The following is a 20322-nucleotide window of genomic DNA, read 5'->3' on the forward strand; positions in this document are numbered from 1 at the left end:
TAGGTGCTGGGGGCAATTAATCAAACAGAAACAGACACACAAACACCAACACGTCAGTATCGCGCAATTGCTTCTATTCCTTTTTTTCTTCATTTCACCGCGTTGGTGCTGCTCAAGAGACCGCTATGTTGATATTTATAAGATTCGTCTAGGAGATCTACACAACCTCCTTTGTTCCGCCGACGTGGCCCCCAGCCACACCCTCACCGACCGCGACGCCCGTCTCTCCCATTACCTCCCTGGCATCTTCGTCGTGCTCGACATCAAACTTGCGCTTGAGGTGCTCCGGTCCGATCAAAGTCAACAGTATGGTGTAGATGTACACGCACCCCATAAAGATGCAGACGACCTTGCCGTACTCGTACCGCTCAGTGCCCTCCGCCTTGGACGGTAGCGGGAATTGCTCTCCGATGGTCGACTCGATGGTCGAGCTCGCCGACGACACCAGGTTTCCGAGCTGGTACGCCGTACCGACCACGAACGTCCGGAACGCACCGGGCGAGAGCTCCATCAAGTGAATCGGGATGACACCCCATGCACCCTGGACGCAAAACTGCTCAAAGAAGGCGGCCGCCGCAACGGCACGAGTGTCGACAAACGTGTATGGGTACAGCAGCGCGCCGCCGACGACGCACATGACGATGATGCTCAACCGACGGCCGAAAATCTGACTGCAATATCCCACCGTGGTGCCGCCGAGAATGGCTCCAAGGTTGGCCACGATCTGCGTGATGGTGACGTCGTTCGCATTGAATCCGAACTGGTTCGAAAGCATGGTTGGGTACAAGTCCTGGCTGCCGTGCGACATGAAGTTGAAGCCGGCCATGAGGAGGACAAGGTACAAGAGTATAATCCAGTGGCGGCGCAGCGCGACCTTGCCCTCGGCCACAAACGTCTTGGACACCGAGGTTCCGTGCGTCGCGGCGGCCTGTCGCATCTCACTCTGCTGCTGGTACATGCGAGTCTCGGGCAGCAGCAGGCGGAATGCAATGAAGATGGCTGGCGGGCATGCGCCAAACCAGAAGAGCGGGCGCCAGCCGTACGGCGTGGTGTTGACGAGGGCGCGGGCGAAGGCGGTTGCGAGGAGGTATCCAAACGCATACTGTTCGTTCCAGCATGGTGTCAGTAATCGGTAATTTGGCCGTGATTAGTGCATGATGATGAACGACTTACCCCTTGCTGCAAAAGACCGCTCATCAGACCCCTAGCCTCTTCTGGCAGATCTTCAAGCGCCGTGGCGGCGGCGTTGCCGTACAGACCGCCCATGGCAATGCCGAAAAGAGCGCGACAGGCCAGGAACTGGCTATACGTGTTGCAGAATCCTGTGCCCTAGATTGGGTTGTTTGTGTAGTGTCAGCAGCCCGAAGTTCCCAATTAATTTCATATGTGAAATGTGATCGATCGCCAAGACATCGCCGCAAATCGCATAGGGGTTGCATATGCCAAGTCGGTAAGCATCCAACACCCATGTGCCAAGACGGACGCTACTACCACAAGATGAGATATCGCTTGGCAATTGGTGAATGTAAAAAAAAAAAAGATAGAAAAAGGAACTTACAAGTTCGAGGACGATGAACAACAAGTTGTTGACTATGAACGGCCATTTACGGCCATAGCGGTCCGCAGCGATTCCAAACGCAATCGAACCGACGGACCTGAACATCAACACCAAGGTAATTCCCCACGTAATATCTGTGTTTGTGCGACCAAAGTCCTTGGCTAGATCCGACACCGTCAGGGAGACGGTGAAGAAGTCAAATGCGTCCCAAGTCTGTCAGGTGTAGAAAAAAAAAATTAGCTATTCTGTTATTAATTCTTTCGGCTGATGTAATTGACGTGTTTCCATCAGATGAAAAGGGGAAACAAATGAGGATGGGGGAACTGTCTACACCAGCTTACCCATGCAAGAAATGCAACCATGAAAAACGCCCAGCAATGTCTATCCAACATCAACAGCAGCTTCACGGGATTCGGTGCCGACTCCATTGGCGGCTTGAGACTTGACACTCGCGTCGCCAGGTATCGCTTGGCTGACATTCCGTGCCATGGTGGGAGGTCAGCTTCATCAGTCCTCCTCGCCGTAGCGACGTGGTCACTGGTGGGTTTCTCCGAGTCTGCCATGTTGTGTTAAAAGTAAAGGGAGCTTCATATCGTCGCTATTCCGTAAAAGGAACGACAAAGGCTCTCCAGCAACAGAATCAGAGACAAACAAATAACCACAACATCAACTGAGTTGCGACCGGAAAGGTGGGAGGCGGGGAGGAAAGTCTTTTAATACCGATCCAAGCTGATCAACCTAACCCACCCCTAGACCACATCCAGAACTAACTAGCCCAGTAACCCCATCACATACACTCAAGTCCACGAGGCGACGGCAGGGCAAGGAAACCCCCACATGATCCCTTCACCTTCTCCAGAAATACAAAAATAAAAAATGAAAAAAAAGACATCAGCCTCGTATGGCCCAAGCACTCGGAAAAAGCGGCAACACGGTAGGCAGGATGCTGGCTCATGGCTGATACGTGCCAGTGGGTGAGCGAGCGGGGGGTAGGCCATCCACCCGCCCCCAACTAGCCGGACCCCTTCGGTATCTGGGTGCGTTAGGGCGGCAACAAGCAACGGAGGAGGGTTACATAGCCTACCTAGATACCTAGTTATCCATGGATTGCAAAGCGGGGAGTCGCCGGCCAATCCTAGGAGCTCCAATTTAGCTCAAGGGCTTCTCCCTGAGGGGTCTCTTTTTTTGTTCTGTTTCTTTTTATCAGGCCGATATTACCACCAAGTATTTTTTATTTTATTTTTACCTGTTGACTGATCAGGTCAGATGACTCAACATGGAGTTGACTACCCCCAGCCTTTTTACCCAAATTAGTTTTTTTTTTCCTCCCTTTATTTCCGAAATTTAAAACTCGGTCACTGTAGGCATATTCCTTGCCTGCCTTACCCTACCTAGGTACCTTACTATGTACTGTTGTGCCTACCGCGCAAACATTTCATTTGACGAGGTTCCCATCCGACGGACTTTTTGTCGCATACTAGGGTAAAACTAGCACAAAGATTGCATATGCATATATACTTAGATAAGTATGCAAAGAGAGACATGAGAGTATGTTTTGGTCGGCCCGATTTGTCCAGCGCGGAAATGTTCAAAGGAAGAAAAGAATCGACAAATACGATGCTACGTCATCAAACAAGTTTTTTTTTTTTTGTTTCTTATCCAATACTGCGCGTCCAGGTTGTTCATTCTGCTCCACAACATTTCTCGACTCAAGCGATGTCATCCGGTAAGCTGGTCCCCCGGTAAATACTTACCCTTTCCCCCCCTTTCCCCATTCCCCACACACACACACATTCGCAAACCACAAAAGGACAAAGCCAAGATTTTGGTAAAGCACAAGCCTTTTTTTGTCATCCCCACAAAGCTTGTTGAGATACGACCCCACCTCGAGATCCTCCACACGAGGAGGGAAGAATATTCTCGCGCATTTTTTTGTCTCCGATATCTGGAACCCTAATGGATTCAGGTTACCGTGATTTGACTCTTTTTGTTCAGCTGATCTATTCCGCGACCGAGGTGTCAACCCCAGGAAATGGGGATGTTCTGCTCATCCAATCTCCCATTGTTGATCTATCCCCCCTGTTCATTACCAATGGACGAAACTTCTTTGGTCACTCTGTCAGTCGCAGTTTGAACTCCACATATAGAACATGATAGAAAAGAAACAATTTAAAATAATAAGAAAGACAAAAAGAAATAGATATGCAGATCAACAGACATAACATGAACTTACCAGCCACAAAATAACAACCACAACAATCGCAACCTTGTCAAAGCTCCTTGCACCTAAACTCCACCTGCGTGCACACAGTCCTCCTGTCCGCATCCGCGCAGTCGTAAAGCCAGCCCTGGTCGAGATAGTGCCACGCGCCGCCGTACCAGAACCCGCCGTTTGGCCGCTGCGGCGTGCCGTGGTGGGTGATGACGAGCTCGATCGTGTGCTCGAGCCCGCGCCCGCCGATGCTCCACTGGCCCGCCGCCGGCTCCCACTGGCCGTCGGTGCCCACGCCCCCGATCCGGCGGCACTCCCAGTCCCAGAGGCCGATGAGCTGTCGGTAGCTCTGCAGGTCCGCCAGCAGCGAGAGCGTGCAGTTGTGCTCGTCACTCGACGGGTAACACTCGTGCGGTTGCGACCGTGCCAGACCGGCTGCGAGGGTCGTGACGGCCAGCCAGATTTTGTAGGCTTGCATCGTTTCCTTCAACCTTTTTTTTTTCTTTTTTTTTTTTCTCCGCCAGCTGGGAAAAGGGCGCAGGCAGGGATTGATGTGTTGTTGATGTTATATCCCTTAGTCTGACTGTTTGACACGAGCAAAATCAATCCAGAAAAAGGCAGACGTGAAGATCCCATTGATACGGGTTGTAAGACGCGATGTTGATACTAACCTTCTATTGTCGGATTGTTTTCCCTTCACAGAATTCGGTCTTTTGTGTGAGAAACAAAACCCAGCCTCTCACATGTATTCTCGCCTTGCACCTGCATGTGCCGGTTGTGATGGCAACCTACCTAGGTCTACAAATCTTAACTCTATCAGTACATGGCCAGAACCACTTGTTCGGAAACCACTAAACTCCATTGTATTGCCTTTGGAATTAACGAAAACAAACTATAGTACATGGCTATCGACTTCAAAAGAAGATGGGAAGCCAACAAAGATCAGTCGTTGCCATACGTTACAACAAAAGTACCGAAACCATCATCATGAAAGAGATGATTCTCGAGAGAGAGAGAGCGCGCACAAAGAAAGTTAAAAAATGATGAATTAAGGAAAATTACGCCAATAATAAGCAACAGCCCAGCCCCCTTTCCTTTCCCCAGGAGGCTTTAAAGTGGTATACGCAAACAAGACACAAAAAATGCCCAAATATGACAAACGGAAAATAGACAAACAAAACTCCTAAAGGTGAGCAACCAGCGCCTTTCTCCCACCTGCATAACTCGATATGATAATCCCACCAAAAGCCACAACCCGACCACCTGCATCAAAAAGGCTCATGAAAAAAAAAGAGCACAAAGAAGAATGACAAAAAGTCAAGTACAACGCTTTGTGGAAAGGAAATCCGCACGCTATGTGAAGACGAACGATCATCCTCCCGGCCACCTGACACCGCGGTCAACCACCATGTTTTCTTTTGCGCCTCGTACACATTAACCGACTATAATATCCATCGCTTAGGGTTGAGAAGCTGAACTTTTAGGTATTAGGTGCCCTGTTCCACCCGATGTTAAGTCAGCTCTGCCAAGCAAACAACAAAAGAGCCTATTACTGAATTTTGAGAAAAGACAATAAGAGCAAGTTTGCTGAATGGGCAGAGTCACTCACACCCCGCCGCCCATGAATGCTGCCAAGTCGTCCAGCTCCAGCAGCTGGCGTTCGAATGCTGCACACAGATCGGCCGAGTCTATTGCAGGTTCTTGCTGGGCAGAAGGCCCGTTGCTTCCGTTTTTGGCCGTCGACGACGAGCCACCCGAAGCGGCGTCATTTGGATCGGGGCTATCAATCTTCATGCTTCCGCTCTCCCGGGCCGGCATCGGTGCAGGGCTACCAGTGGCAGGTGTTGAATTGCCTGCAGATCCACCATTGATGGTAGCTATACCAGGCCTGCGAGGGGCTGCAGGTGGCTCGCTACCATCTCTTCCACCCTCAATCGTGGGGTGCGGCTGACCGCCATGGGCCGCAGAGCCATGGGGTCCCGTGCTGTTGTCACCCTGATCGTAATCCATAACGTCGGCCGTACTGGTATCAGGCTGTGACGAAACATCGTCCTTAATGGATGGTGACGCGCGAGCCTTAGCTCCATCGGGCGACTCTTCCCGATCAACGCGAGCTGTGTACTCCTTCAAAACCTTGGCCATGACAGACAAATGTCGCTGCCATGGTACAATCAGCGGCCAGCAGTCGGCACCATCCTTGAGGAAGCGGAATACATCCCGTACTATGGTGGAAGTGGTCTCGCGTACATCAGCCGGTGTCAGACCCTTGAGCTGGAGGTAGGCCACAGCTGCGCCCGAGGTAAAGGCGGCAAAGAGCATAAAAATGGGGAAACACAAGATCGAGTCTTTCTCTGCTCCACCCTCCAGCGCAGTCAACATAGACACGATGCTGTGGGCAGCACCAAAGATTTGATCCGCGAGCTGCGCACGGCTTGAAGCCCTCCAGGCGTCGGCAGAGAAGCCCTCGGCACTGACGTCTTGCAGAATGCGACGGCGGTTGAGGAAGATGGAAGCACAGTGCAGCAGGCAGTGAATCATAGCATACGTGTAACCGCTACCCATAGTGATGTGGACAGAGATCTGGCCGGGCTTGTCCGAGAAGTGCGGGGGTAAGGATGCACGAATGTTCTCGATCTCGGCCTCGAGGATCTGGCAGCGATCCTCAGTGAAGGTCGACAATGTCGTCGTAGTCATCAGTTCGATAACATTGCGCCAGGCCTTGGTTGCAAGGACAAAGTGGCCGAACTCGCCAACCTCTGCCGGTACGGTGCCGTGAGGAGCCAGACTCGGCAGAGTGCCGTCGAGGGTCCGGACGAAAGCGGGACTATCAAACGTGTAATTCATGTCCAGGCACGGGAGGGCCATGTCGCGAACATCGCGCTGAGACAGCGCGGGGTGCCTGCCGGGGCTTGCAGTGAGGAAACAATCCAGGATGTAGATCAACCACATGGTGCGTCGAAAGGATTCCGATTGCACAAACTGCTGTGGCTCGGACTGCTCGTGCGCGTGGGCGACGCGGTACATCTGGGCCATGCGGGCGGCTTGGCCCAGGTAGATGTAAGCACGAACGGCATTGCGACTGCCCCATTCATGGATTACCAACAGACAGATGGCTTGGATGTCGGCAAGACTGGGATGATCAAGCCCTTGCATGATACCATTGATGGACTTGAGTGCGAAATGCTCAGCGGCGCCAGTGGCGCCACCATGCGAGCCGTACCTCCGGATGAGGACGGGAGAGTGCCTGAGGCCGCACAAATTGGTGGTTAGTACGAAGTTTCCGCCAAGAGTGGTCCGATCAAATGTGGGCTTCGGTATCTATGACCCCGGGCCAAACAAGACTGAACAAATGGACGCGGACCAAAACTTACCGGGATGCCATAGTCAGCAGCGCATTGACCATGGTGAGGTCCATCGTATTACCCTTGAGCTGTTGAATGAATGACGGCTTGTGGAAGGCGACACAAGCCGGGATCGTCTTGCTGACGACGCGCTCGCATTCGGCCAACAACTCCGGAGTCAGCCTGCCAAGACAACATTTTGTGTTAGTCACTATGATTTCCTCTTTTTTTTCACGTTTCGCAGTAAAATTGTCCGAAAAAAGGCTTTCCCTAGAAGAAGAGAGAGAAAAAAAAAATAAGGCAAGATAAAAGAGAGAAAAAAAAAAAGACAACAATAATAAAACAACACAAATTAAGGATTCGGGGTTCCGCAGTGTCGCAGGTATCGGTCTGCTGCCCAATAGATGAAAAAAAGACAAAAAGGGCGTGCACGATCGGCACGGAGATGACGGAAGACCCGATGGCACGCCAAGTCAGGACAAAAGGTGAAGGAATAAGGGAAGATGAAAGGGGGGTGGGAATTAGAGTGGGGGCTGGACTCGTCTGGGGGCCGTGCACGTTGTCCCCAGCCAGTGTCGGAAGCCACGGCGAAGCGACTCGGCCGCGTCAAGGTTAGGCAAAAGGTAACAACAAATGGGCTGAGGGCCGGGGGGTGGTGGCGGAGGAAACCGAGCGGCCGAGCGAAAAGCAGTGCACAAGCCCAGAACTTCCCCAAAGGCCCACAGAGAAGGCTCAGCAAGCGAGCGGCAGTCTCGTGTTTGATTTGCCCGGCCACACACCCGCAGTTTGCCGGTGCATGACTATGGCCACGCACATCCGGATCTGGGTGTGAAAGGAAAGCGACAGAAAAAAGGAAATCGAATCAAGGAGATGACGTGAAAGTAAAACCACGGCAACGGGGTAAAGTTGCGAGTGTGCATGTATGTGGGTTGAGCGCATGAGTAGTGAGTGAAAGGCGTGTAGCAGGCAAAACAGGCAACCATGAGCCGAGCGGGGAGCGACGCACATGACGCGAGCGCGCCCCAGCAGCTCCGGCCGGAGTCGGCAGGTCAACCAGGTGGAATTGGGAGGGCAGAGAGCCGCAGAAAACAGAGGGGGAAAAAAGGAAGAAAAAAACAGGGACACAAAATGCAAAGCTGCGCAAACAAAACTACGCACAAACTGTTTATAGGAAGGATGCGGACGGAGACCGAAGAAAAGGGGGGGAAATAGGCAGCAAATAAATGGCAGCAAATAACAAATCAATACTAACACATACTTCTCGCTTGTCGTGCCTGTGTGACGCGATGCGCTTGATCCGCCCTGTCCACCGACATTTCGATCGGCCGACGGGCCAACACTGCGCGCATCGTTGGGCAGAGACTCCCTTGATCGCTGAGGTACCCGAGCAGGCGACACGCCATGGCCGCCGTGGCTCATCGACTCGGAGGGAAGGTAGCAGTCATGCATTCCCTTGGCGCAATTCTTGCAAGGCGCGCGACCATTCTCGTAGACACACTTCGTCTTGCCCTTTCGGCAGCGCACACAGGCGCCGCCTGCCCTGAGAGCGGTGGCACGCACAACCGACGCCATCGTGGGCGAAGCGTAGTGGTTGAACGGCGATTGCAAGTGGGTTTGACGGCAGACTCGCGCGTCAATGATGGAATTTCGTGGTCGTTTTCGATGTCGTCAAGAAGAAGAAAAAGGAGAGAAACAAGAACAAGTAACAAAGAACAAAAGAGAAAGAAAGAATTTACGACTTCAATAGCCAGTTGATGCCGATGATGTTTGTTGCGAATCCGGAGTGTTGTGCCGGATGTGCCAAGTTGCAGTTGTCGAAGAAAAAAAATGGTGAGAGAAAATGTTGACGGAGGTGGATTCGGAAGGGGCGGTCGAAATTTGAACTCGGACACGGGGCCTTGGAGATTTGGTAGATGCGGAGTAGAAGAATTAAGAAAAAAGAGAATTGGAAGGAGGAAGGGGGCGGGTTGTTTGAGGGAAGGAATTGGGGGTGGGCGGTGCGAGGGTAGAAAAAGGGCGACGGGCTTCTGCGGGCGGGCGCTGCACGCGGAATGACGGACCAGGCGCTCGGGAGGCAGCAACGGGCCTCAGTTTTTGTTCAGAGCAGCAGCAAGTCGAAGCCGGACTGAACGTAAAGTGTGCCCAGCAGGGAGGGCAGTGCAGTGCAATGCAGTAATTTTTCTTTTGCTTATTGTGTTGGAATTTGGTATTTGTCAAATTGTACCTATTTTCATCTTTCTCCTATTCAATAAATTGACCAATTCGAATTAAAAGTCGAAGCAGCGAGGGGGAAACGCGAAAGGAAGCGGCGGCAATCACAGTGGCAGCGGCGGGCGTGGAGCGAAGCAGAGCACTGACCTGAGGCACCAGGCAGCGCCAATATATTGCACTTTCTCCCACGACCGGGCGGATCGGCTGATGATGCCGGGGTCAATTTTTGGGGAAGAGACCCCGATGCTGGGCCCTGCCCGAGGTGTGAAAATCGGGAAAGTGGAGTTGGCGCATTTAGGTGTCGTGTCTGGTTGGTGGTCTGGGCGCTGCTCTCTGGCCGCCTTTGGAGGAGTCAGCAGCCAGTTAACAACCTACCGCTGGAGGAGCAGGAACAGCCGCGGGCCGCCTTCGCCCTGCCCGCCTGTCTGTCTGTCTGTTACTTGCTACTTGGTACCTAAGGTACCTACCTACCTTAGGTGCTGTACGTTTCTTTCTGTTGCGCACCAAAGAAAAGCCTACGATTCCTGCGGCCGTGCCCCGGACGTGACACCTTTTGCCTCGGCGACCCTTACTAAAACAACTAACCCAGACAAAGAAACCTGTAAACACGTCGGGTTCATTTACGTCTCCCTTTGATCGAGGCTGAAAGCGACTTGGTCTTGAGGCCACCAACGCGATTTAATTTCCCTCGAGTCCTGACGGCACCACACCGGCGATAAAACGCCAGGTCCAGAGACCGCCCGTCCTTACTCCGGCTGGCAGCCCAGTGTTCCGTGTGGACCCACTTTCAAACTCACGGTCCCAGACACACAAATTCCCGCCGTGCCCGCATTTTGCCTGCTTTTTTGCTTCAGGGTGAGACGGCACATGAACGCTGTCCTGTCAAGCAAGCGGCAATTTTAACCTGAGGTTGCAAAATCATCCAATTGTTCAACTCCCATTTACAACGCCCAAAACAGAGACGTTACAATTGTGGACGTCATATGGATACCGGCTGGAGTGTCAGCGTCATTTTTTCTTTTGTTCCTACCTAATCCGACTCGGGGCTGGCTGGCGATCGGGCGGTGCTGGAGCTGCGGCGTGTGGCGCCCGCCTCCATTGCGTTTTTTTTTCTCTCTCCCTGTCTCTCATCCCGGCATTACCGAAGACGAGAGGAGAAAATAATTCATTCCTGCCTCCTTCTAGTATTTATATGTAATATTTAAAAGTACATAACTTCGCCTTTGGACCATTTGACAATTTTTACCCTTTTTAAAGTATTTTAACGGAACTTGGGGAGGCGACCGGTCGGGCCATCCGAACACAAAACAGGCAACGAGAAAAAGACGGCGGCTCCAGAATAACGAGAAGGTAGAGACCCTGAAAAAGCAGTCAGGTTGTACCAGAAGAGGCGGCTTGAAACTCGAACCGGAGGTGTGTGTGGTCGCGCCCCCAGCGAGCCCAAAAATAGGTGGGGCCGTTTTCTCCGTTGGCACCTATTCGTAGGTGCCTTTACTGCCTCAGGCTGTTTACCAAGCGGATACTGGTACCCCTGCAAGTCCGGCCTTCCGTCGTGTCGATTCATCATCATTGATTGCGTGAGGGACGCATTTGGAATTTCGGGCCTCCCACACGTCGTCCACCTGCAATGCAAGCCACCTCGGACCTGAAAAACCTTGTTTTCGGGCGACCAGAAATTATCAAACACGTCCAATTCTTCTGGGTGAGTTTTTACGGTAGTGCTGTGCTCACTACCTATAGCCATCCGCAAATCATCACCAATTAGAATTTCAAATTTCACCATTACCATCCGACCCGATCTACAGCTGCCGGAAGCGTTGTTACGGCGCTGAGGCGCTGGGGCGCTGAGGTTAGGGGGTGATGACGCAGCCGCGCGGACCCGGGAGCCACTTCCCTCCGTGTCGATGGCCCTAATTTGGGTACTTTCCCTTCCTTGCCAGCTGACTTGACTGATGTTTTGCGCCCGACATTCGGCGACTGGAGAAGGATGCTCGCTCAGCTTAGAAGTAGGTCAGTTTACGGAGCCAAGGTACCGCGTGCCCCTGTTTCGACAAGACACAAGACATTAGGAAACGTCTGTAGACAAGGATTTCATTCTCTATCTGCCTTGGGCACCTGCGTAGCAAAATACTGTAGGTAGATTTTCAAGAACTTTAGTCATCGGACGGATGCGAAGCAGCGAGGCCAAGGAAACGAATGAATGTATGCGTATGCTCGGTCTCATGTACTGTACTCGGTACGAGTCGTGCCAAAAAATTGCCCCAGCTTTTTCGCACAGCTTCCGGCTCGAACATTCAATGCCGAGCATCAAATTTCGGCTCTCTCAGGACATATCAAATCTTTTGTTTTTATTTTATTTTTGCAGTCGCCCGCCCCGCCGCCGCCGCACCTCATTTACCGTAGCTACCTGCCTCTCACTTGCCTAGATGATCCTAGAAAAGTCCGGAGCTAAGGTACGCACGCAGGCACATGAGAATTTTGCTGACGGCGGATGCACAAGTGAAGAGGAAGTGATTCTAATAAAAAAAATAACAAAAAAAAAAAAAAAAGGATACCCCTCGGGTAACGACGTAACGTACCTCTGCTGGTTGGATCCAATCGGGGTCGACGGGGTATTTCTTCTGGTTCTTTAACCTCTTTCCGTCGGATAGAAAGACAGCCGGCTTTTTCGGTCACGGTCATGCATCGTGCCGTAACCCAAAGTCAATTTCTCAACAATAACAAATAGAAATGTGCGTTCTTCACCAGCGTAGGTTGAATCTTGCTGTCGCCGGAGTCATCTTAGCCTAAAATGTGTCGTAGGTGCCGGGGGGGATTTGCGTCGCTGTCTCGTCTGATGTTTTTTTTTTTCTTTCTTTTTTTTCTCGTCGCAATTGGGACCCACTAAACCGGACATGTACTCTGGGGTACACACACGCACGCATGTCGGCAGCCTATCCTAGCCAGGTAGCTACCTATTTACAGTAACTTGACTTTGCTCTGGGAGCTGTAGGCTGACTAAAATGGCGTTTTGGTACCTGCATCACTGCGCTTGGGAATGATTACATACATTGCATCAAGAGATTGTAAGTTCGGTTGATCATTGTAGGGGTTTGGCTGGAGAAACATGTGGCCAAATAGACGGCTTGGTCCGTCGCGCTGAAGTGGTCCGCCACGCCCGAAAATGGATCGGCTCCAGTGGAACTGGGGTCAGGTCAACATGACGGGGCCGTTTTGGTCTTGCTTCAAACTATACGTCGTGTCATTGTTGTTCAGAATCCAAGGTGGATAAGAAACGTGGCAACCGACTTTACCAGTTTCCTTTTTCTAGAGATTTTTATTCCAGCGAGTGAATTGGTATATTTAACTGCTGTACGAAAAGATTGATCATATTGTATGTGCACGTCTGTCTGCCGCCCAGAATGCAAGGCAAGTAAGCTGCGGTGGTACGCGATACAATCTGGAACCTGGCATCTGGAGCCCAGCATCCTGGATGTGGCGGGTTTTTTTAATAAAAAAAAAAAAGACGGCGTCGGCCGACGCCTGACGAAAAGGAAGTGGGCGAAAGGGGCCTCCCGAAGACGCCGTCTCATCGGATGAGGTCAGGTCCAGCACCCAACCGCTTTGTTGCGACTATTATTGCCCACATCGAGTGACAAAGAGTACCTAATACAACAATGAATTCCGCTTGCATGATTGGATGTCACCAGGGTGTTATTATGTTTTATTTTTATTTTTTTTATTATCCCTTTCAGTGACAATTGTCATGTTGGCGATCGGCTGACAGGAATTTCAAACCTATTCCTCGGGCGGGCCTTGTCCGCGGGAATGCTTGTCTTCATCCTTTACCTACACAGGACAGTAATACCATGTCAATTGGACGACAGGCATTCGAGTAGTGTTTTCAAGGAAGTAGTTTCCGTTTGTTTATTTTTTTCTTATTTTTTTTTTCCTCCAGTAAGCTTTTGCAAAGCAGAGCAGCAGCGACGGTGATTATGTGATTTGCGAGGATCTAAATGAAATCTTTAGATGCTCCGTATTTTCTTCCTGTTCTTGTCTTAAAAGACAAGAATTTTTTCACAACATGTTAAAAGAAGTAGAGCGACACACATGAAAATCAACAATGCCCCAAAAGCGAAAGGAGGTGTTCGGCAACTGGGGGACCAATCTTATTTGACCCCAACCCTTTCACTACGTCAATGGAGGCCAGAGCTCAGGTTGTTTTTCCTTGGGGATGAGGCCCACCGATACACGATTTGGTTTCCACCACCCCATCAAGCCCATGTCGAGCAGAGAGAGGTGGGTGTGTGGTCCTTTTGACCCGTAAATCGGATTCGCGCTTCCACGCTCCGTCCCAGGTTTCACTATAGACCAGACCAGAAATGGAAAGTCGTTTCTCCCCTGTGAATAAAAAGCCCGACAGATTCGTTCATTCATCATGTCCTCATCATTGAAGCCCAGGATTGGGCGTGTGGTCCACAAAAGAAAATACAGGAAGGACACGGACTTTCTTCCACGGACGAACACGGTTTCGGCGGGTCGGGGCGTACCACCAAAACAGACTTCCGCTCTTCCGGGCAAGCCGAGACCATCCATCCCCATCGTTCCGGGCCGGGGCAAAGAAATTCGCATACGGCTTGACGGATACCTTTAGCTATTGGATTCTCGCATTAAGGGTTATGCAGAGCCAGGCTGGCATACGGAGTAGCTGATGTGGCAGCCCCCGGCGCTTACAAGAAGCATCTCATTGGTGCAAATGTGCATCGCGGGGAGGGGGGTTTGCTGATCTCACCAATCTTTTTTTGCCTTCTGAAGCGTGGGGCTTGTTCAACATGGACGATGATGTCTTGCCTGTCTGTGGTCGCCATAGAAATCACTGCGATCAAAACAACTCAACCAAAGCAACCAGCTCCCACCGTCCCGGAGCTCCAATCCGCCTTACCTAGGGTCGTAGGCAGGTCAGTGACGTGGGGGAACATCCTAGCCCTCCCTCCTGGTGACAGCCTCATCTTCCAGGGTGCTTTTTTGTGGCCTGTTTCATTTCGCATTGACCAAGTTGATCTTCTGTGATTGATAGCTCTCCCTCACACCGCTTGACCACCGCTCTGTACTCCGTACTTTGTTGTCATCCACGCCCTCACCGCCTCCCATCCTTGGCGAAAGCGGTGGCTTGCAGTCACTCTTTATGTTATATTTGCATACCGAGTACGGATACTTGCACATCTCACCCAAATCGCAAAAAAAGCCAGAAGCAAGTTTGAACCCAGACAAACCATCGCACACATCCCGCGAATTCCGCACCACGCTGCACGAGACTGGGGCTTAGCATATTCCGTATGCGATGGATCATCATCATACATACCAGACCGCTGATACCGGCGTGGGGGCCGCCGCCGAGTATTACAATTCGACGGCGCCGATCCCGGTCCCAGGCGCAACAGCCCTCACGCCTCCTCCTCCCACGTCTGCCCCGCAACCCGACCTCGGCGGTCATGGCGAGCAACAGCCCGGCCGAACCGGCCAGAACCACCACACCACCAGCGGCGCCGCCGGGTATCTCCCATCTGCCCCAGTCGGCATCAAACCTCCCCCACAGCAGCAGCACTACTACGATCAGCAGCACCACCAACAACACCAGGAGCCGCCGCTGGTGCACTCGTCGCCTCAGTTCGTGACGCCAGGCGAGATGTTGCTGACCCACCACTCGACGGCGCCGACTACCACGCCGCGAGACATCGCCAACGTGCGGGCCGGTGCTGAATTCGCGGTCAAGGAGTATGCCAGCCTGCAGCGGCGGCGGAGGGATGGGGACCTGGAGGTGGGAGCTGCGCTGGAGGAGCAGAGCGGTGTGGTCGCCATGGAGCTGGGCAGGTTAAGGGCCCACGTCAAGGAGATGGCTGTCCTGGCTCGGCAGCATAGATGGAGGCGGTGGTTAATTGGAGGATTCATGTGAGTAGTGGACTCTCTTTTTCGTCTTTGGTGATGTATCCTTTCCAACTCACACCCACCCACACAAAAAGCGGCACCTTGATCCCGGCCGTACGGAGGCTCTTCAGGCGACCAGAGTCCAACAGCGAAGGCACATCCAACGACACCGAGTATGCCTTTTTCCACAGCAAATCCCTCGTCCAACGCGTCCTGGATTCGGTGCGCGGTGGCTGGAGTGGCATCAGCCGGCTGGCATCGGCCACCTTCCTGGTGTTTGCGGTCTTGTACGTCTTTCAGAACGAAGTGACGCTGTGTGTTGCCAGCACACTGTCCAAGAGGCTCAAGAGGCTTTCGGCGAGGATTGAGAACAGTGACAACTACGAAATGAACGAAAAGGACCTTGCGCTGTTGAGGGGCTGGCGGTGGAGGGTTTTGGCGAGGAGTTGAAGGGTGATAATGAAGCGCTATTTGGGATAACATCACATACATGACTTGCTTACCTGACTGTGCCCCTGGCTCCAGATGCGATCTGAATACATTGAAGCTGATGTGAAAGTCGTACGACTGTATCATGCAAAAAAAGGAGAGAAAAAAAAGAAAAACATTCTTGGTTGCAAATGGGCAGTTAGAAGTTTGTTAAATTTAAGCTTGTAAAAATAAGGATTACTCACCTAAATGGGTATCCAGCCAGGACCTTATTAAGCCCAAACCCAGGTAATATCACCCAGGGGCAAAGCCTGGATTTCCCTTCTTCCCTACACAATATTTCACCAACTGCTCATATCGCTGCGACGGTATTACAAAATTCATTTGCAGAAAATTGCAGGTGGCACGTTTTGCGGGCGGCATAACGAGCATTTTTTTCCTAATAAATAAACTAAACTAAACTTCTAAAAACAAACCCCTGCAAAATCCTCCATTAAAACCAAAATTTAAGGCGAGGGCAAAGGTTTGGAGGACTTCCCAACGTGAAATTTTTGAAAAGTTTGTTTAATAACAATAATTTCATATATCATTTCGGGGAGGTGAAAACACCATTTAAATCTACATCCTTGTACCGCAACGGTGGTTTTCTATCCGAAGATCCCAATGGAAAAAAGCTTTATATTTTTTAACTATTTGCCGCAAAGGTGGAAAAGGGTGATGGCCAAAACTCCGAAATAAAAAAATCTTGGATCCGCATACCGCCGCGCATTTGCAATTAAAGTGTAAATTCCACGAAAAAGGCCGCCGTTTTTGGCTGGCGCTAATTGCAGGTTCAGGCGGCACTTTTCTAATCTCAGGGCTCATCCCTGAACGGTGCGATCCCAATTAAGCTGTGGCTCAATTGGTGGCTTTGCTTGTACCTGTGGGTCCAACCAAAGATCACTCTGGTTCAGGTCTGAGGACAACTTGTTCATTTTGGGCTCAAGTGGAGGTGATTTCGCCAATTCGGCGACCGACACTCCGTTATAATTAGTTAAATAAAAATCGCAAAAATAAACGGTTTGTACGTTGGATATAGGAATTAACGAAATAATTAACAACGATTTAATTTATATTTTTAATGGCTATATTGGTCGAATTGGGATATGGGTGCCCTTAATTTTCAAATGGAGGTTGGTTTTTTAATAAATATTGGAATTTTTCGATTTTTTTCAATTATATTTTTATTTTTAGATATAAGTTAAATGTTTTTGCACGTGGGAGGTGGTATATACGTATATATTATATATATAAATTCTGGGTAATATATTACGTAATATAAGGTGTTAAATATTCAAATAGGTTAAATATTAAATATTTTTAATAAATTTTGCAATCGAAATGGGTTTATATTTTTACCAATTTTAACAATATTAAAACCAAAATTTTAATAATTATATAACCGGTATAAATAAACGTCCCCGTTAGAAGAGTTTTTAAATATTATTAAACTTACGTATTTTATATATAAATTTAATAAAATCTATATATTTTTGAGTTTTATTTTATATTTATTTTAAATTGAATAAAAGAATAAACGTTGTTATATTATTATATATAATTAATATAAAGGCTTATTATAACGAATTTGTTTTTTATGAAACCTTTTATTAATAAATATATTAATTATTAAATATTTATATGAAATATTAAATTTCACGTATATTTATATAAATAAAATATTAACGAACGATAATTTAGAAAAGCAAATTATACGTGGGTGTTAATATAATTATATTTATTATTATATAAAAATAAAAAATTTATGTATATTATTATTTATATATAAAATCTTAAATAGGGCGTTAAAAACAATAATATTATTATTTATTTTTATTTTATTCTTTATGTAAAGTGTATAAATATAAGGTTTTTGATATTAAAAAGCCCAAACTGTAAATTTTATAAAATTATTCTTCCTATATTTTTACCATTTTTATTTAATTAAATATTCGTAAATAAAAATTACACAGTTAAAAAACTGTATCGCCGTTGCGCATGCACAGTGTATACACAGTGCGTATACTGCGTAATTCTGTCGCTTGCGACGAAAATCGACAACATGTCCTTAGATTAAAACGGGCGCGATCTTTTCGGCCGATTTGATTGGTCGAGAAGCCATGTGGCTAAAAGGTACATGGAGCGCCCGGTCCACCCTGCAACGCAGGGGGGTCTAAGCTGAGCACTGAGACTACACTTATTACACTTATTGCACTTAGAAGAAAATGCAACAACAGCGGGAATCGAATTTATGCACTTTATATTATTATTATATAAATTATACCATTAAGTTATATTACTTATTTGTCTTATTTGCTCTATTGTAAAAAAAACGTAATATTTAAAGTTTTGTGCATACATGCGTTTTATTTATTTTATTCGTTTATTTATTCTGGGTACAGGGTAGCCTTATATAATCGGCTCCTGTTAATAAAATGAACCCACAATAATTATTGGTAATGTATTCTTAACGTCTTATAAAAAAACAAAATAAAATACCCCCGGATAATTAAAATTTGCAACGATTTTTTTACGTAAAATAGCCCAAATTTTAAAAATAAATACCACCATTATAAATAATTCCGGATTAACCGAATTATTTAAGAAATTGGCCGGTTTTAAAAACCTATTTGATTAAATTAAAACATTTGAACTTTCCTTATATAAAAGGTAATTTAACCATTATATTTAATTACGGAGAAATGATTAAAAACGTACCCCGGTATTATTTTAGGGACATTTATACCATATATTTAAAAACCAATTATTAAAATTACGGAAATAATTTATAAATATAATAAATAAAAATTAAATCCGAATAAACTGTTTTTCGGCGGCGGTACCAATATTAATAATCCGCAAAATGTTGGGAAAATAACGTTTTTACGTTAATTACCGGATATTTAATAATATAATAATATAAAACCGTTACCCGCTACTGTTAATTAAAATAATAATCCGTTTTTTAATAAAAACCAAATAATTTATAAAAATAAACGTACGCGCCGCTCTTTATAAAATAAAAATGGCAAAAAACGATAAATATTTAACGGTGTTTCGAATACGGTTTAGATTTTTTAAATAGCTCGTTGATTTTTTTAATTTAACCGGAACGCCCGTAATATTCCAATATTACGTTAACGAAATATTAGGTATTATTTTGGGTAATTTTACGTCGGTATATTTAAATAATATACTAATTTATTCGTTAAATTTTAAAAACAATTATTAACGGAAAGTTTGCTTACTTTTCCAAAAATTAAATAACGTCGGATTAACTTTGGATTTGGAAAAAACGTATTTACGGTAAAAAAAGTAAAATATTTGGAATTTATTATTAAAATAAAAAAAGGACCCAACCGAATCCGGAAAAAATCCAAATAATACGGAAATAAAAAATATTTATTTGGTTAAAAAATGTACAAAAATTTTTAAAATTCGCCAACTTTTACCAAAATTTTATCCAAAATTATTCCGTTTTAACCGAACCATTATTATCGTTAATAAAAAGGAATATTTTTCCGTTAAATTTTAAAAATTAATAATATATTCGAAAAATTACAAAAGAAATTCCAAACCCCAATTTTCCTTTAATAAAATAACGTAGCAAAAATTAAAATTAAAACGGATTATTTCGGTTTGGTTTTAAACGGTTATTTATTTTAAAAAAACGGACGGGTTATAAAAATTAATAACCTTTTATTCAGTAAAATTATCCCCAATATAAAAAAGTTATATAGTTTAGAATAAAAGATTTTTGGCGGTAATAATTTATTTTAAAATTTGGAACGCGGAATTATAAAATATCCGTTAACCGTTTTTAATTTTAATAAATTATAAAATATTTAAATATTTTTCCAAATTAAAAAAAATATCCGAAAAACAAATACGGTGGGTAAAAATATTTGCCAAATTTTATTATTATTTCCGTTTCCGTTTTGGATAATTAACGATAATTTCCGACGCGTTTATTAAAAAAAATATTACAAATTAAAATTAATTACCGTATCTTTTCTTACCCGCTAATAATATTAATATTAAACCAAACCAGTTTTTGTATTTAAATTAATATATTATCCAGCATCCCGTTTTCATAACCGCATTTAGCCGTTTTTTAATAAAAAACGTTGCGAAAAAACCATATATATTATATGCGTTTAAAAACGATTAATAATAATACGCGACGTTTTTTTCCAAAAACCAAAATAAAAACGTAAATTATCAATTACGCGGTTAATACGTTAAATATATTTTTATACCAAAAACGTTGATAATTACCGAATTAAAAACCCTTAATTATTATTATTTTCCAAAAAACTTATAAATCCCCCATTATAAACCATATAAACCGGAATAATATTTTCGCCATTTTAATACGGAATTATTATTAAAATAAAATAGTAAAATACGTAAAATAATTTGTCCGTGATTATAATATATACCAAAAATTAAAACCTTTCCAACGTTTTCGTTAAAAATTATCATAATTTTTACCAACGCCGGATAAATATTAAAATCAAATTTTTATAAATTTTATAATAAATTTACCCGAATATAATAAAACCGCCCCCCGATATTTAATAAAAATAAAAAATTACGTTATAAAATTTAAAACGGTATAATAATAA

General features: G+C 46.4%; 4 protein-coding genes across 4 annotated transcripts; 2 read left to right on the forward strand and 2 right to left on the reverse strand.

The window, feature by feature from the left end:
* Nucleotides 1–157: 157 nt before the first annotated feature.
* On the reverse strand, nt 158–2233 carry PgNI_12466 (uncharacterized protein; the record flags this gene model as incomplete). The annotated part of the gene is made up of 4 exons (XM_031132414.1): nt 1900–2233; nt 1559–1771; nt 1174–1329; nt 158–1102 (listed from the first exon to the last, which is right to left on the reverse strand). The coding sequence occupies exons 1-4, from the start codon at nt 2119–2121 to the stop codon at nt 158–160; spliced, it is 1536 nt and encodes a 511-aa protein (XP_030976062.1). The 5' UTR covers nt 2122–2233.
* A 1417-nt stretch (nt 2234–3650) lies between these two features.
* PgNI_12467 (uncharacterized protein) lies at nt 3651–4625 on the forward strand (the record flags this gene model as incomplete). The annotated part of the gene is made up of 3 exons (XM_031132415.1): nt 3651–3676; nt 3870–4236; nt 4602–4625. 3 exons carry the CDS (start codon nt 3651–3653, stop codon nt 4623–4625), a joined length of 417 nt encoding a protein of 138 aa, XP_030976063.1.
* PgNI_12468 (uncharacterized protein) lies at nt 3829–9432 on the reverse strand (the record flags this gene model as incomplete). Its single annotated transcript, XM_031132416.1, has 2 exons — nt 4563–9432; nt 3829–4241 (listed from the first exon to the last, which is right to left on the reverse strand). The coding sequence occupies exons 1-2, from the start codon at nt 4630–4632 to the stop codon at nt 3829–3831; spliced, it is 483 nt and encodes a 160-aa protein (XP_030976060.1). The 5' UTR covers nt 4633–9432.
* A 4710-nt stretch (nt 9433–14142) lies between these two features.
* Nucleotides 14143–15971, forward strand: PgNI_12469 (uncharacterized protein). The gene is made up of 3 exons (XM_031132417.1): nt 14143–14259; nt 14379–15250; nt 15322–15971. The coding sequence occupies exons 2-3, from the start codon at nt 14643–14645 to the stop codon at nt 15674–15676; spliced, it is 963 nt and encodes a 320-aa protein (XP_030976061.1). The 5' UTR covers nt 14143–14259; nt 14379–14642; the 3' UTR covers nt 15677–15971.
* The last annotated feature ends 4351 nt before the right edge of the window (nt 15972–20322 follow it).

Source organism: Pyricularia grisea (assembly GCF_004355905.1).
Source record: "Pyricularia grisea strain NI907 chromosome Unknown Pyricularia_grisea_NI907_Scaffold_12, whole genome shotgun sequence".
Lineage (NCBI taxonomy): Eukaryota > Fungi > Ascomycota > Sordariomycetes > Magnaporthales > Pyriculariaceae > Pyricularia > Pyricularia grisea.